This window comes from Sus scrofa, chromosome 9 (genome assembly GCF_000003025.6).
Source record: "Sus scrofa isolate TJ Tabasco breed Duroc chromosome 9, Sscrofa11.1, whole genome shotgun sequence".
Taxonomy (NCBI): Eukaryota; Metazoa; Chordata; class Mammalia; order Artiodactyla; family Suidae; genus Sus; species Sus scrofa.
The window spans coordinates 103,726,247-103,744,921 of NC_010451.4; the positions used below are offsets into that span (position 1 = coordinate 103,726,247).

General features: G+C 37.6%; 1 protein-coding gene across 1 annotated transcript in view; it reads right to left on the reverse strand.

Moving 5' to 3' along the window:
* Positions 1-18,675, reverse strand: part of RELN (reelin) — a 502,874-nt gene that overhangs the window by 265,392 nt on the left and 218,807 nt on the right. The window contains 2 exon segments of the mRNA XM_021063495.1: positions 1,943-2,021; positions 5,228-5,260. Coding sequence (XP_020919154.1) covers positions 1,943-2,021; positions 5,228-5,260 — 112 coding nt within the window.

Below are 18,675 nucleotides of genomic sequence, written 5' to 3' on the forward strand. Positions count from 1 at the left end.
TGTTCAACAAAGCCATCTCTCAAATGATGAGAGCTTCATGGGTTTTTTGTTTTTTTTTTTTTTTTTTTAATCTTAAAGAGGCTAGATGAAGGAGATTGTGGGCAAAAAGGGATAAAGTAAAATTACTCTGAAGGCACATGTGACAGAAGACACAAGTGCGTGGCTTTTTAAAGTTAATGAAACGTTTTTTTAAAAAACAGTAGGAAACATCATAGCTTAAGTAAAAGGGACACAAAATCTATAACTTCAGTCAAGAAAGCATCTATCAGATCAGTCATGAAAATGGGTGAAGCAAAATCAATCATGTTTTATTGATTTTAAAAACAACAGAATTTGAGCCACATAAAAGTCACATTTTGTGTTTGTCAAGAAAACTCACTGAAGAAAATGAATTAGCTTAACAGAAATGAACTTGCCTTGAAAGAAACAAATCATCTGATAACATCTATATTAATGGGATATAAGAAAGCCTAATGTCAGAAGAAGTGGAGAATTTTTCCTGGGTGAAAGTGGTGCTTAAAAGTTTTTTTTTTTTTTTTGGCTTTTTCTTAATAAAGATTTTCAATTTATTTTAAGAAATTTATGTTTAGGATATGTTCTGGGGAAATGAAATTTTGTTGATAAATTATTTCTTTAGATGGTACATCCATTGTGAGATTTTCTGTCTCTGTCTAGTCTGATTTTTGGCATATATTTATACTATCGAGATTGAAATTTCTTTCTGATAAAAGTTCCTCTATCTAGTATTGATGCACCAACACTCTATAAATCTATATGTTATCTTCAACTCTCAGGTCAAGGACCACTTTCCAAGAAAGTCCCACCAGAGTCATCCCTCCTTTTCTGGAATTGCAGTGTCTTATTTGGAACCCTCTATTACACCTAAGGATTTCTGTCCTGGATTATAAGCTTTTAAAAAATATGCATGTAGTGTCTCCTCCTCTGAATCATAAGCTCCTGGAGAGAAGGAACCACATCCCCCTTTAATGTATGATATACATAAAATAATTATTGCTTCACATTTGTTGAACAGTGAAGCTGAGGAAAAACAAATGACTATTACATGCTGACAAGTGAGGGTGAAATGGTTGTTCTCTTCCAGGTCTGGAACGTTGCTTGGATTTTAGTTGCAACTTGGTTACATTAGGGTCTAATGTATCTTGAACTCTTAATTGTGTCCACAAAAACAGTTCGTACCACAGAAAACCTACATCCAGATATTCTCTCAAATGATGCAGATGGACTGTATCTATGGGTGGGCACACCCATTCCTCCAAAGTCAGCAAAAATACAGAAAACTGCTAACAGATTCATGCATCCATTTATATATTCAACAGGTTTCTAGTGAATGCATCTTGGTTCATCATTTCTTTGCCCTAAAAATCTCATGGAGCTGCCCCCAAACAGCCTTGGAAGGAAAGACTGGAGTGTAAAGAATGAAGTAACCCAATAACAAAGAAGTTATTAGAAAGTATGACTCAAATCACCTGTCATTTCAGGTAAACTATTTCCCTTCTTTTGTTTGGCATAAATGCAATTATTAGACATAGACGCTGTGGCATGTGGAAGTTCCTGGGCCATGGACTGAACCCACACGCTGGCAGCAATCTGAGCCACAGCAGTGACGATGCTGGATCCTTAATCTACTAAGCCACCAGGAAATTCCAAGCATAACTTTTTTTATGTAAAGAACTTGTACAACTGAAAAAACAATTGTCCATACCCACGGCTTTGAGAGGCACCTAGATTCAATTCTTAAAGATGTCAAGAAACATACATACTGCAGGTGACAGTAAGCCCAGTTCCCTAGCTGAATCAGCTGTACTGATACCTTAGCCCTAAAAAGCAATTTAATCTTATGTAACTGCTCCAAGGGAGCAGTCAGTGTCATTTTTTTTTTTTCATTATAAAAGCCAAAGTGAGGCATGATCCTTTAACTTACCATATATTTGGATTCAATTCCTGTTGGTGGTAGGAGTCAAAGTCATCTCGTAGAATAACACTGTCGCTATGAATTTCAGCTAAAAGAAAAACAAAGCATTTAGAAGAGAATTATACTAAACAGTAGATGTAGCTACAAAAAAGTGTCAATATCCTGCATTGATGAGGAATAATGGTATCTTAAATGAACACTGAATTTTATTTTATTTTTAACATTTTTTTTCTTTTTATAGCCACACCTGTGGCATATGGAAGTTCCCGGGCTTGGGGTCAAATTGAAGCTGTAGCTGCAGCCTACACCACAGCCACAGCAATACCAGATCCCAGTCACATCTGTGACCTACACCACAGCTTGCTACAACGCTGGATCCTTAATCCATGAGCAAGGCCAAGGATCAAACATGTACCCTCAAGGATACTAGCTGGGTTCTTAACCTGCTGAGCCACAACGGCAACTCCAAAAACTAATATAAATATATATATATATATATTATTATTATTATTTGCTTTTTAGGGTAACACCTGTGCCATATGCAAATTCCTAGGCTAGGGATTGAATTGGAGCTACAGATGACAGCCTACACCACAGCCACAGTAACACAGATCCAGCACAGCTCATGGCAATGCTAGATCCCCAAGCCACTGAGGCCAGGGGTTAGACCCACATCTTCATGGATACTAGTTGGATTCATTTCTGCTGCACCACCATCAGAACTCCCCAAAACTGAATTTTAAATAAGCAACTGATTACATCTGCTTTGCTCCTAATACCACTAAGGAAAGTAAACTCTGCTGTTTAGAAGTCTGGAATCCAGAGTTCCCAGAGAGACCCTACCAAGATGTCACCAGGTAGCAGAGGGAAAGCCAAGGTCAGCATTAACCTCCAAGAAGAGGTCACCCAAGACTTGGCCCTCATAGCTCGACACACCCAGAACAGAGTCAATGTCAAACTCAGTTTAAAGCTTTGAAGGCAAAAGACTATTGTGGCTATTTATTGTCAGCTAATATTGCTGCTGTTTACTAACCCATTTCCTCTTCTTTCCTTCTATCCATCTTGCCCTGGCTTGCTTTCTCGCATTCTCTATATTCACTCATTTTTTTTATTTAATGTGTTTCAAATTGTTAACTTTTTTTTTTTTCTCCTCAGAGCTGCATAGGAGAAATTATCAACATGAATAAGTAAAACTCCCAAATCAAGTCATGTGAGAAGTTAGGAGGAATGCCAGGGAACCATCCATAGTCTTAAATATATTATCATTGCACTTGAGATTGTATTAAATACTTATTTTTCAGCTCTAGAAGAACTTTAGGCATGCCAAAAGCAAATTACGTTTTCATAAACTATAGAGTATGTACTATTTCCACTGAATAGGGGTTGGACATGTAAAAACAATTTCATGGCCAGCTACCATGTAAGTGGGCTTGTTTTTAAAGTTGCATGAGAAATGATTATTATTTCTACTTGAGTTGTAAAAAATGAATTTATTGCTTAAGAACCTGCTCATCTGATTCCCATGGTTTGCTTGGGAAATGTGTTTCAGTTAATATAAATTCTCTGGGCCTGTACCACCTGGTTTGGACTAGTTTATATATATGCCTTTTGGGAAGATTAAAATATATGATCTTATCAATAAAAAATAACCCTCAATTTTTATTTTTTTTCCAAAGTGTTATGTTACTTTTTTTTTCCCCTTGGGCTCACTCAAATACAACTCAGTGAACTCACTGGGTAATTAAAATCACCTCCAAATATCAGGAAGCACACTTCCAAGTTCTCTTTGGTGACACTGCCTCCTGCAGCCATCCTGGCCTCTTTATGCCAGGTATGCCAGCAGGTAAGCACATAATGAAGTCTGGGAAACCAGTGAATCAGCACGTATGGAGAGAAATGGCTGTTCGAACTTGAAGCCTTAGGCCCTACAACAGGGAAAATATGGATTTTCACTGGAGAGAACACTGTGATGGCTTCTGTGTGTGGGAGTGATTTAATGATTCCTCTGAGTGATTAGATGCAGCGCCTGAAATGCCTACGGGGTACCGCTTTCTCAAATACCCAATGTGGCCGAGACTTGGCCGGGCCACTGCGGGTCACCAGCCCGCCTCAGCTGCCAGAGGCATGCTTCTAAGTGCTTGCGTTCCTCTGCCAAAGAAGAGGAGCCCCAAGCTGTAGCCTGACATAAAAGTAGAACTTCTCAAGGCAGATTTTCCAAAGAGAAAAATAAATTAATTGGATTTATAGGTTGAAAGGGAAAGCCCAAGAGACAAATACTGACCCATCTGTAAGTCCCGCAGTGAGAGACATCTGAAAAGGTTGGAGTCAGCCAGGATGGTTTCTTTTCATTCTTATTAAATAGTGCAGTGTAGGAAACCACTTTAAAAATAAGTCCTCACTGTCACACATGAGAAATTTAACTCTTAAAGATCAGTTGCTTTCTAGAGATACATATTTTTTATAAAGGCATGGGTAAACCTCGCTGATTATTTGTTCGGGTATTTATTTCTTTCCAAACACTATATTATCATTGATTATACATTTTACAATTCAAATTCATTTAATCTTTATAACAACCATAGGAGTAGGTATTATTACTATTTAATTGAGGCACAGAGAAGTTAAGTAACATGCTCAATAGCACATTGCTAGAAAGTGGTGAAGCAGAGATAAATCCAAGAAGTTTGGTTCCAGAATCTGTGCTCTTAACCACTACACAACCCTGCCTCAAGAACTGTGGCCCACTCAGTGCACGGCTGTATGAAAAGATCATGAGAAAGACAGGAGGTGGCAACTTTACCTGGTGCCATTAAACAAAGCTCTTAGTTATGTAAACAAGCTCATTTCAATTGTTTGAATAAATGGCCAAATGGATTTCTCCTTCTATAACGCAGTACTACTTTGAGTAGATATCTCAAATCTGAAATGACCTCAAACCTTCCACACTCACTGCTCCTTACCCACTGTCTCCATGTGCTACTATTTATGATGGGTAGGGGCTCTGGGAAAAACTCAGCATTAAAACACTCTGTCAAAGACCACCCTCAACAGGATAAATGTCCTAACAGGTTCAAAAGTCCTTCCATTAGCCTCAGTTGGGCAGTACGATTGCCTCCTTGGTGAGGTCTGGGTTCAAGTATATTCTGGGAACCTGAGTCTGATTTCAGTGAATGGTGCGTGAATCACAGAAGGCAGAGAGTTCCCTCACCTCTCTATCATCTGCTCACACTGCAGAGGAGTGAGACAAGTAGATCTGGTACTAAGGTTAGTGACATTTGGGTCTCAAATACTTACCTAGATGTGGGTGCACTGTGGCTTCTGTTGGAGCTGGACCAAGAGGGAAAAAGGGAAAGACAAAGACAACTGATCAGCAACAAGAGCAAAATTCATTACTAAACAATCACAAATACAGTTAGAAAACTTGATCATAACAAACAATTTAAATGGCTAGAAAGAATGTTTTTTTAGGTGAATAAGAAGAAAATACCAATTGATATCCTAAAATAAGAAGTCCGGAGTTCCCGTCGTGGCGCAGTGGTTAACGAATCCGACTAGGAACCATGAGGTTGCGGGTTCGGTCCCTGCCCTTGCTCAGTGGGTTAACGATCCGGCGTTGCCATGAGCTGTGGTGTAGGTTGCAGACGCGGCTCGGATCCCGCGTTGCTGTGGCTCTGGCGTAGGTTGGTGGCTACAGCTCCGATTCAACCCCTAGCCTGGGAACCTCCATATGCCGCGGGAGCGGCCCAAGAAATAGCAACAACAACAACAAAGAAAGACAAAAGACAAAAAAAAAAAAAAAAAAAAGAAGTCCAACTTGGTATTTAGTCATTACATTTAAAAGTCATGCATTACTCCTAAAGTAAAAAGTAGAACCCCTTACATACAGGACAGTTACTCATTATACACGTTTAGTCAGTTCAGTCACACACAGTAAACGCGACGTGAACACCCACGATGTGCCGTGGGCTGTTCTGGGTGTGGGGTATAGAGACAAAAAGCACCATGCTTGCCCTCAAAGAGCTTACCATCTGGTGGAGACAACCACAACAGAGTGTGGTGAGTGCTCTGGGAGGGCGCTCAGAGGCCCTGGGTGGGAAGAGGGACAAGGGAGGCTGCCCAGGGAGGACGACTTCTCTGCTTTTTGAAAGACTAATAGGAGGAAGATTGGTGGGGGAAGGGAGGGGAGTGAAAGTGAGATGTTAGAGAGAATGGCCTTTGGGAAGAACCACAACTTCAGCATGACTGGATGAAAGGTTAGGAGGAAGGCGTGGAAAACTGACGTTGGGAAAAATGGGAGGCCAAGATTATGGAACTGAACGTTAGGAAATGTGGACTTTACTGCGAAAGCATGATGATCTCCCAAACACTTATTAGCAAAGGAGTACCTGCATTTTAAGGAAGGGCACTCTGATAGGAGTTAGGAAATAAGGGACACTGTGGCCAATCAATACTTGGCTTATGTCTTTTTCTCAAAGGACTTCCAAATTCATGAAGAAATACTGCCAATTCACTATCTAAAAATTAGAACTCATGACAGACACTTTAAAATCTTTTACATTAAAGAACAACATCATCTAATTATTTTTAATTTTTATTTTATGATTTTCATTTTTTCCATTATAGTTGATTTACAGTGTTCTTTCAATTTCTACTGTACAGCAAAGTGACCCAGTTATATATATATATATTTTTTTTTTTTCTCACATTATTCTCCATCATGTCCCATCACAAGTGACTGGATATAGTTCCCTGTGCTATACAACAGGATCTCATCACTTATTTTAAAAATTAGTTTCCAGGAGTTCCCCTTGTGGCTCAGTGGGTTACAAACCCAACTGGTATCCATGAGGACGCAGGTTCCATCCCTGGCCTTACTCAGTGGGTTAAGGATCCAGTATTGCTGTGAGCTGTGGTGTAGGTCACAGATGTGGCTCAGATACTGCATTGCTGTGGCTGTGGTAGGCCGGTGACTGTAGCTCCCATTTGACCCCTAGCCTGGGAACTTCCATATGCCCCAGGTGCAGCCCTAAAAAGCCAAAAAAACAACAACAAAAAAATTAGTTTTTATCATGATGGTCAGTGCTTCAGTTACGTTAAATGAAAAATTCAGACTTGGCATTTTAAAACTAGAAACTGATGTTTGTTTTACTGCTACATACCAACGTATTATATATATTACAAAAACACTTGTGTTCAGTTTATATATGTTCTATGGAAAGTGTCATAAAGTTGTTAGTATATACATGCAAATATTCTGAATCATCACTAGTTTATGGAACTTAAAATAAAGAAAAATTTCATCATTTTGTATTTTATGCCAATAATTACTAAGTTGTAGAAGAGTTTTACAAAGGTTCATTGACCTGTTAATCCTAATTTAAGATTTTTTTGAAAAGGAAAATTGCCAATTATCCAATAATCAGTGACAAAAACATGGCACACGGATGCATGCTCTGTCACTAATATCACACTGCACATGAGTGAGCTGAATTTGAAGATCGAAGGGTAGCTAGAGTTTACTTGCAAAGTCATTGGAAAAGTTAGGAGAATTTGTGTTGAAATCGAAAGCTTTAACATATAAATAAATAATGACTTGATATATTTTCCTAATATAATCAATATGCAAATTGTAATTGCAGTTGACAATTTTCTAAACTGTCTGCAGAAACTCCCCCAAATTTGAAGACTACCTTGTTGATGTTGATAACTTTGGAGTTGCTTTTCATTCAATGTATGTAATATGCCTGTGAATTCCATGTTAATACTAGGCTGACACAAGAGTGAATGACTAATTAGAGATAGTTTGAAAGTGATATATTTTTGTATCAAAGTCAGTTCTTTAAAAAAAAAGATGGGCAAATTTTGCCAAAGTGGATATGGATATTAAAGGGAAATAATTTTTAATATTCAACTTAGTTATTGGAAGACCATTAAGTAGGAATAGAGTACATGGACATGTGAATCTTGTTTTCAGCTTTAAGATTTACAAAAATCTTAATACAGATCAAGTATTCCAATACTTAAGATGTGCTGTAATGTAAAATAGGCACCAGATTTCAGATAGGTAGTACAAAAAAGTAAAATCTCTCATTAATTTTATATTGATTACAATGTACTGAAATGTTTAATATATTTAAAAAAAAATTTTTTTTGTCTTTTTGCCTTTTCTAGGGCCACTCCCTTGGCATATGGAGGTTCCCAGGCTAGGGGTCGAATCGGAGCTGTAGCCGCTGGCCTACGCCAGAGCCACAGCAACGTGGGATCCGAGCCATGTCTGCAACCTACACCACAGCCCACGGCAACACAGGATCCTTAACCCACTGAGCAAGGCCAGGGACTGAACCTGCAACCTCATGGCTCCTAGTCTGAATCGTTAACCACTGCACCATGACGGGAACTCCTGAAATGTTTAATATTTTATATATTCTGTGCTAAATAAGCTACATGATTAAATTTACCTTTTTTTGGTTTTGTTTTTTATTTTTTAATTATTTTATTTTATAATGATTTTAATTTTTTCCATTATAGCTGGTTTACAGTGTCCAGTCAATTCTCTACTGTATGGCAAAGTGATCCAGTCACACATACATATATACATTCTTGATTTTGTTTTTTAAATGTGGCTACTGGAATATTTAAAATTGTACCTGTGGCTCACATTATACGTCTATTGGACAGTGCTGAACTGGAGCTCAGAGGGAGATCTGTACTGCTCATCAACTAGAGAAACATTATCACACAGGAGATGGTAAAGTCATGGAAAAAGACCAGGATGTCACTCAGAGGGAATACAAGGAATACAGGGAATCAAAAAAACAAAGTGCAATGAAGAGGTAAATATGCATTTAAGGGACTAGTAGAAGAAGGGGAGCTAGGAAAGGAAACCAAGAGAGAATTCGTTTCACTATAGAAATTAGAAAGTGTTTTAAGAGAGAAGAGGGTGAAAGCAGAGACCAAAATAATCCTAAAAATGCTGGTATCTACTGAGGACATCCTGTTATCAAGGCACTGTGCTAAGTAGAGTTTGTAGAATAATTGAGAGAATTTGGCTTCAGAGGCCACTCTCTCTTTTTTTTTTTCTTTCAAATTTTAAAGTTTTATTGAAGTACAGTTGATTTACAATGTTGTGATAATTTCTGCTCTACAACAAAGTGATTCAGTTATACACACACACACACACACACACACACACACACACACACACACACACACATTCATTCTTTTCCCACATAGATTATCACGGAATACTGGGTAGAGTTCTCTGTGCTATATAGCAGGTCTCCATTGACCAGTCATTCCATATACCTCAGTGTGCTATTATGCAGACTACTTTTCCAAGAAAGTTCATTGCAAAGAAATGAGCTTTTGTAGCACCTAACAAGGGACTTGGACCAAGGGGAAATTTTTTTGTTTGCTGTGTTTGTTAGGATATCATGGCATTTTAATGTGTCCTGTATAAGCAACTTTACAAAAGCAGGGGGGTGTCTCTGAATTCATGGGATAAATTGTTAAGATGGGGAGGAAGTAATACTGATATTTATAAAATACGTAACTTGAAAAAAACCTGGAAAATAAGTTGTTTAAATTAAATCTAAAATGTATGGCAATTATCAGTTAGGAATATTTTCTAGTCAGTACAATGGTTAATAGGTAAGTGTAACAAAATATCTGTTGAGACATCACTTAAGTTACCTACTTGATTTTAAATGACTCTAGTAACTAAGGCCTAGACACAATAAAGAGAATATTATGCCTTAGTCTACTTTAATCTAAGGAGTCTAACCAAATTGATATCTTTCTTTCCTACATTATTTTGGTACATGGCATCTTTCACTGAACCACCTCCAATATAATCATCAGGGAAGGGCCATTCAGGAACCACCCCCTGATCAGAATCTCTGGTATGGAAACTCAGAATTTGTATTTTTAAAACCTCTCCAGAAGATTCCGATAAAAAGCCAACTTCAAAATCCATTGTCTTGATCACATAATCCAGCATGTATTTTTACAGCATGCAGAACTGTTCTCTGTATTAGGTTTATGTCTGTTTTCCCACGAAGAAATAAGTTCCTCCTCAATAGCACAAAAGAGGCCCACCCGAGACACAAGCCTAAGTTGGAAATAGATTACTTAATTGGTTATAGTAATCACTTCTTGGTTATAGTGTTTTATGATATTTTAGAAAATAAATACTTGATTCAAACTTTTGAAAAATGCCAGAATATATTCATGATGCTGTCAAAATGTCCTTCAGTATAAGTCATCTGGGTAGTTTAAATACCCAACTGGGGAGTTCCTGATGTGACTCAGTGGTAATGAATCTAACTAGTATCCATGAGGATGCGGGTTCGATCCCTGGCCTCGTTCAGTGGGTTAAAGATCCAACATGGCTGTGGCTGTGGTGTAGGCTGGCAGCTGCAGCTGCAGTTTGACTCCTAGCCTAGGAACATCCATATGCCACAAGTGCAGCCCTAAAAAGCCCAAAAAAACCAAACCAAAACAAAAAAACAAAAAAACCCACCCAATTAATGTCCACTTGAATTTAATTTAACAAATTTAAATCATATTTTCAGTCACTAATTAGAAAGACTCAATATTTTAAAAAAATATATATATATAGCCACTGTCTGAGATAACTAAACATTATTTCCTCACAATGAGGAACATGGTACACATTAAACACAGGGAAATGAAAAGGAGAAGTTTCCTTGAAAAATATTCACACATGTATGGTGTAAATATGCTCCAAAATCTGGAAAAGTAATGGGCCTGGGAAGCTTATATTAATCATCTCTCAGTAACTCACTCTATCAATCTAGTTTTAGGCAGTATAAAAGAATTTTCTTGTAGGAAGTTCCCCATCCTTTCTACATCTATCAGGATAAATGTACCACAGAAAACTTAGAATAAGTAGCCTGAAGAAGTATAATATGGTTCAACATCATTTATTACGCTCTCTTGGATAGTACCTGCTTGACCTCATACTACTGACATGGACGAATTACTAAGATCCTGAATTATGTGGACTTGGCAAAGAGGTCTTTACTCTTTCCTTTATTAAGTATAAAATGTATGTTGAGAGAGGTCCTAATTTGTCAACCTTCCAGTGTTACTAATTTGTCAACCTTCCAGTGTTTACTTACCTAGTGGCATATCTCCAAGTATACCTTTCCTGATCCTTTGCCATTGAACTTACTCATCTTTCTAGATTGCATGAATGTTTTTATCTCAACATCGTGTTGGTCTGTTACTGATTCTCTGCCCCTACACCCTCACCCACTTTGGTCCAATTTCCCAGATCCTTTGAATGTGAAATTGCATGACTGACACTAGCAACCACATAAAGTTGCCAAATGGCTGAAAGTGGGAAGCTCTGTTTCTAGGAAAGAGAGAGAGCATAAATATTCCTAAAGAAGCAGGTTTTGGAGAAAATAGGACGAATACACCTTTAACAGAAGTATATAGCACATCTCTCTCAGTTGCTCCCAGGTGTCTCCACATTCTGATAAGAAGACCAGGTCAGAGGACTGGCCGCAGGTAGGCAGAGGAGAGGATGCTCTGGTAGTGAAGACCCTGCTAGTTTTCAGAGGGGACTGAACCAGGGAGACAGGAAGACAGCCTAGCGTGGTTCTGTACCCAGAGAGATGACTGAGGGGGGAGCTTTACAGCATGGTTCTGCTTTAGTTTCACTGGTGAGACTCATGAGACCATCAATGAAGGCTGGACAGAATTTTAGACTGGGAGGGACTCATTTTTCATCCTGATACAGAATGTTAACAAATATAAATATTCCTAGATCCAAAAAAACAATCAGTTGTACATCCTACGCTACAGAAAAAAAATCACTTTTGAGAAAAATACCTGGAGTCCATTTTGGTTTATACAAACCCTTGATTACTCTCAAAATCATTGACCTTTTCATAAATGTTGGGGCAATTCAGCTTAATATGAAGTTTCTACCAGTAACTTGTAAACTCTTATAAACAGTGCAATAGTTAGAATACAAAGTTTCAATGATGTTTTAAAGTACAATGATCATAGGATACCACATCCTGCAGTTGGATTTCATGGATCAATCCAAGGAGTTCCATGAGTATTGGCAAGGAGAAATAAACCCATCTCATAATTTCTGAATACCAATTAATTTGTCACTAATTCTAGGCAAGATGTCAATATCACTAGCTGTGTTAATAGAACATATAAAGGGTAAATAGGTTGTGTGTTTCAATGAACTCTGGATCTCCCTCAAAATATTAACACATCACTGTAATCTTCACCCACAAAGTTAATGTCACTGAGATCCACAAACATTATGGAAACTATGTCATTGTAAAGCTTCATCAGGTTCAAGTAACTGGTCTAAATTGGAAGTTAAATTTAAGATGCATCTTGATAAAATTAACAAAAAATCGACTTAGTCAAAACTACATATAAAATATGAAATGCTCAACAGGAAAGTTAAGATGAAGATTCCACTTCACTTTAAAAAATAAAAGCAAGCCAAAAGAATGTAAGAATCATGACAGAATCTCATTACAACCTCTATGTTTTCTAAAGGCATGTTTCCAGCAAAGGATTAGGAATGGCATACTTGGCTTGTTTTTACTTGAAAAGGCCAAACACCTTAAAACTTTAAAATTATCAACACAAATTGGTAGCATTTTCCCCAGGAAAGTATTAAAAAATGAGGATTTATGTACTTTCATTAGTCAAACATCTCCAGAGATTAGGTAAACAAGAAAAAATTTAGAGTAAAAATCATTCATAAGTGTGCACTGACAATTTATTTTTCCAGGTTCCTTTAGGTGTTTGTGATAGTGCCACTTAAAAGTTATTTGTCCTCCATCCAGGTTGTGTTTTGGTAAAATACAGTTTTACCTCAATAACAAAATGCTTCAGTGATATTCTAGATCTTTGCTTAGCCAAACATTTCTCTAGATGCTAGGATACTATTAAGAGACCTGAATATTAGTTATATAGTTTTACTAAGATTTTATGAGCTATATAGAGGGGGGCAAGAATGGATTTTTTACGTGATAAGCTAATATAGAGGAAAACAAACTCGTCATTGTTTTTAGGAAATACTTTAAAAAATTTGTTTGAAAAATATACTCCTTTAGAGCTTCCTTTTTATTCAGTTGTTCAATCCTTGAAATGGTTTACTAATCTCCATGAGTTATCATAAGAAAAAGAACAGAACTGCCTTGATTTAATACAAGAACTCGTACTAATGCAAATTTGATTAAAAAAATAATTATGCCAAGAATAGTGAAGGTGAATGATTATTATGTGAAACAACTTACAAGATAAGCAATTTACATCATAAAGATTGGCCTAATAGGAAAGCGAGTAAATTTAATGGCAAAATTTTCAAAGAAAAATCCTGATCTCTTTAAACAAAGTTATTATTTATTTGTTTAAAATACAAGTACGAAAAGGATGTAATGACACTCTGTTGAGTAAATGAAAAAAAGTACCTGTGTGCTGGTGCTGGTTATGGAATCACAGGAGTTGCAGACCCTTCTTAAGGAATATCTTTACTTTTGGGGGGGAGTAAGACTTTTTTTTATTAGTTTTTTATTTTCCAGTGTGAGTTAATCTGAGCTTTACTATGACGTGAAAATAACCAGTTAACAATCCCTTTCCAAACTTTAAGCACCGCTAATATTAAACATCTATTGCTTGGCACTACACAGAGTTACTCTATGAATACGATCTTTCATTTACTACATATATTTTCTCTATTCTCTCCAATTATTTAGAGATTCTCACAGATTGTAATTAATAATGTGCCTTTATGACCCTAGCAAGAGAGGAATAGCTGAACTTTGCAGATAGAAGTGGAAGATTAGAAAATTTCTGTGAACTTAAACAGGAAGCAACTGGTTTCATGATTTCATTTGGATCTTGGGGCTCACAGCTATGCTTTTCTTAACTGTATTCTAATAGCTTAAAGCTTTGGGTATATTTTAATAAAGATCATAAACATCGATTATTATATGGTTTTTCAGTATGAAACTGAAGCAGAAATTCTTCCTACCATCAATTCAATTTGTCCAGGACACAAATTACATGCTGAAAGTAAAGTTTCATTTCTTGAAAAGCATTTCTGTGTTCATGCTCATTCCAAAGCTGAGGCCACCAGCCTTTCATGAGATCACAGCAGTCCTGAATAAACACCTTAGAAAGAATGAGGTCGTTTTTAATTCCCCCAAAGATTATTCTTTTGACAAAAGTGTTTTTCTTTCAACTGACTTATTTTTGAATGAAAGTTCTGAATAATCATGTGACTCCAAAATACATTTTGGCCAACTTGTTCAATAAAGTATTCAGCGTGAAGGATGGAGATTTCAATATGCTGGACAGAAAAGGAAAGGGATGTCTGAAAACAAATTAAGGAATGGTTAATGAGCTTTGTGTTAATATCTTTGATTTTTTTAAATTTATTTTTTATTCCTATTTCCCCCAACACCCTTTTTTCCCCACTGTACAGCATGGGGACCCAGTTATACATGTATGCGTAATTTTTTCTCCCATTGTTGTGCTGCGTTGTAAATATCTAGACATAGCTCTCAGTGCCACACAGCAGGATCTCATTGTTAATCCATTCCAAGAGCAATAGATAGTTTGCATCTGTTAAGCCCAAGCTCCCAATTCCTCCCACTCCCTCCCCCTCCCCCTAGGCAACCACAAGTCTATTCTCCAAGTCCATGATTTTCTCTTCTGTGGAAAAGTTCATTTGTGCTGTATGTCAGATACCAGATATGAGTAATATCATATGGTATTTGTCTTTCTCTTACTTCACTCAGTATGAGAGTCTCTAGTTCCATCCATTTTGCTGCAAATGGCATGATTTTGTTCTTTTTATGGGTGAGTAAAAAGAACACATCTTCCTAATTCAATCATCTGTCAATGGATATTTGGGTTATTTCCATGTCTTGGCTATTGTGAATACAGCTGCAATGAACATGCGGGTGCATGTGTCTTTTTAAAGGAAAGTTTTGTCTGGATATATGCCCAAAAGTGGGATTGCTGGGTCATAGGGTAGTTCTATGTATAGTTTTCTAAGGTACCTCCATACCGTTCTCCACAGTGGTTGTACCAGCTTACATTCCCACCAACAGTGCAGGAGGGTTCCCCTTTCTGCACACCCTGTCCAGCATTTGTTATTTGTGGAGTTATGAATGATGGCCATTCTGACTGGTGTGAGGTGGTATCTCGTGGTAGTTTTGATTTGCATTTCTCTAATAATCAGGGATGTTGAGCATTTTTTCATGTGCTTGTTGGCCATCTGTATATCCTCCTTGGAGAAATGTCTATTCAGATCTTTTTTTTTTTTTTTTTTCACCTTTTCTAGGGCCACACCCACGGCATATGGAGGTTCCCAGGCTAGGGGTCTAATCGGATTTATAGCCGCCAGCTTATGCCACAGCCACAGCTACGTGGGATCCAAGCTGCATCTGTGACCTACACCGCAGCTCATGGCAATGCACGATCCCCAACCCACTGAGTGAGGCTAGGGATAGAACCCGCACCCCACAGTTCCTGGTCAGATGTGTTAACCACTGAGCCATGATGAGAATTCCTATTCAGGTCTTTTGCCCATTTTTCAACTGGGTTGTTGGCTTTTTTGCTGTTGAGTTGTATAAGTTGTTTGTGTATTCTAGAGGTTAAGCCCTCATCAGCTGTGTCATTTGAAATTGTTTTCTCCCATTCTGTAAGTTGTCTTTTTGTTTTCTTTTTGGTTTCCTTTGCTGTGCAAAAGCTTGTCAGTTTGATGAGGTCCCATTGGTTTATTTTTGCTCTTACTTCTGTTGCTTTGGGAGACTGACCTGAGAAAAGATTCATAAGGTTGATGTCAGAGAACATTTTGCCTATTTGTTTGATGGTATCTTGTCTTATATTTAAGTCTTTAAGCCATTTTGAGTTTATTTTGGTGCATGGCGTGAGGATGTGTTCTAAATTCATTGATTTGCATGCAGCTGTCCAGGTTTCCCAGCAATACTTGTTGAAAAGTCTTCTTCCCATTTTATGTTCTTGCCTCCTTTGTCAAAGATTAATTGACCACAGGTATCAGGGTTTATTTCTGCATTCTCTATTCTGTTCCATTGGTCTGTCTGTCTGTTTTGGTACTAGTACCACACTGTCTTGATGGCTATGGCTTTGTAATATTGCCTAAAGTCTGGGAGAGTTATGCCTCCTACTTGGTTTTTGTTCCTCAGGATTGCTTTGGCAATTCTGGGTCTTTTGTGGTTCCATATAGACTTTTGGATTGTTTGTTGCATTTCTGTGAAAAATGTCATGGGTAATTTGATAGGGATTGCATTGGATCTGTAGATTGCTTTGGGTAGTATGGCCATTTTTACAATATTAATTTTTCCAACCCAGGAGCATGGAATATCTTTCCATTTCTTTACATCATCTTTAATTTCCTTGATTAATGTTTTATAGTTCTCGGCATATAAGTCCTTTACCTCCTTGGTCAGGTGTATTCCCAGGTATTTGATTTTTTGTGGTGCAATTTTAAAAGGTATCTTTGAGTCAGGCAAGTAGTATGTATATGATGACAGGAACTTCTTACAAATAAAGGTATTATGTTGTGGGATCTATAGCCCTGAATCATTTTAGAATTCATAGGCCCTAGGTAGTTTTGCCTCAGGTATCTCTTCTCCTAATTTGAAATTCAAATGTATGAAACTTTCAAAGCTAAATATGACAAATTAGACACGGTCTGTGAAGTTACCATTTAATGAGCTATGAACCTAGACTTTCATCTCCCCAGGAATAATTTCTTTATTACTTTTTTGTATTTTATTACAATAAAGCACCATTTGACCTTCAAGTATGATAATTAAGCTTCCAAAAATGTTATAAATTTATAGTGAAAATATTTCTCCTGTGTTCAGGAATACACTTGTGATCAGTATAAAAGATTACTTAATATTTAAAGACAGCTAAATTATACACAGAACCAGAAATATTAGGAAGCATTTTTCTCTTCCCTTCCTTTCCTATTTCCCTTCTCCATTTGATTTGTATCTCATAACAACTCATATTCTCATAATAACTCACATTCTCAAATATATGGAATATGAGCAAAAGTAAAATATATCTTTATAACCTGCAACTGGGGGAACAGAGAACTCTTTCAGGTAAGACTTCTGCTACTAGGAGCTGTCAATAAAGAGATCTTAAACCCTAAAACCTGGAACTCATTGTCTTGCCATGCTCACTTCCTGGGGTGGGGGGGAGATTTATATTTTTTTTTTCAAAACTTTGCCTATGATATGAATAAAAGTTGTTACCGTTTTTGTTTTTTTGTCTTTTAAAGGCTGTACCTGTAGCATATGTAGGTTCCCAGTCTAGGGGTCAAATCGGAGCTATAACCACTGGCCTAAGTCACAGCCACAGCAACATGGGATCTGAGTTGCATCCATGACCTACACCACAGCTCACGGCAGTGCCAGATCCTTAACCCACTGAGCAAGGCCAAGGGATTGAACCTGCATCCTCAAGGGTACTAGTCAGGTTCATTACCAGTGAGCCACAACAGAACTACAATACTATGTAATAATTTTTTAAAATCTTGGATATTAGAGAACTTAAAAAGATGAAGTTCATGGTGCAGAGGAGAGAAAGTACAGGTATAAATTGATCTGTACCCTGAGCATATATGGCCTTTATTTAAAAAAATTTTTATTATAGTTGATTTACAACGTTCTGTCAATTTCTGCTGTACAGCAAAGTGACCTAGTCATACACACACACACACACACACACATTCTTTTTCTCATGTTATCTTCTATCATGTTCTATCACAAGTGGGTAGATATGGTTTCCTGTGCTCTACAGTAGGACCTCACTGCTTATCCATTCTAAGTGTAACAGTTTGCATCTACTAACCCCAAACTCCACATTTATCCCACTCCATCCCTCTGCCCCTTGGCAACCACAAGTCTGTTTCCCATGTCTGCAAGTCTGTTTCTGTTCTGTAGATAGGTTCAGCTATTATACGGCCTTTAAATAACATTAAGAGATGGGAAGAAAAATCATTAGGATCATCGTTTGTCATCTTCATCAAATAACAACAATAATAACGACAATACTAATTCTACTACTAATAATATGAGCAGGAATAAGAAGAAATCTTGTTGCTAATGTCAGCAGAAATTTGCTAGAGGTCTACCAATATCTATTCTCTTCTTTAATTTCACTGGACTATGGTCCCCAGTTAGAAGTATATTTCTCAGAGTCCCCTGCAGCTCTTATGTATGACAAAGGAATTAAGTTTGGCCATAAGGAGGTGAGAAGTGACCTGGGTCACTTTCAGAGTTGGGTCATGCCCTTTAAAGGAACGGGCATGCTTCCTGGCCCTCTACCCTTCCTGCTGCTATGACATAGACCTTGGACATGGAAGTTATGCTCTGTACACAGCAGAGCCACTCGACCAGCCCTGGACCATCTATCTCCTGACTGCTTTATGAGACTGAGAAATAAAACACACTTCTAGCCATTTAAGCCACCTACAATTTGAGGCTTATACTATAGAATCTTAGTCTATAGGCTAATGCAAAGAGTTCCTTATGGGCTGGAAATGAGGTCCCTTTGAGAAAAGGGTATCCTCTCTGTATCTCAGTCATAATCCTAAAGGTCAAAACGGAAATTAGAGCTGATAAGACTGTGAGTTCCTACAACTAGAAACTCCGGACTTGTCTATCTCTACACTCCCATGCCTGGCACAA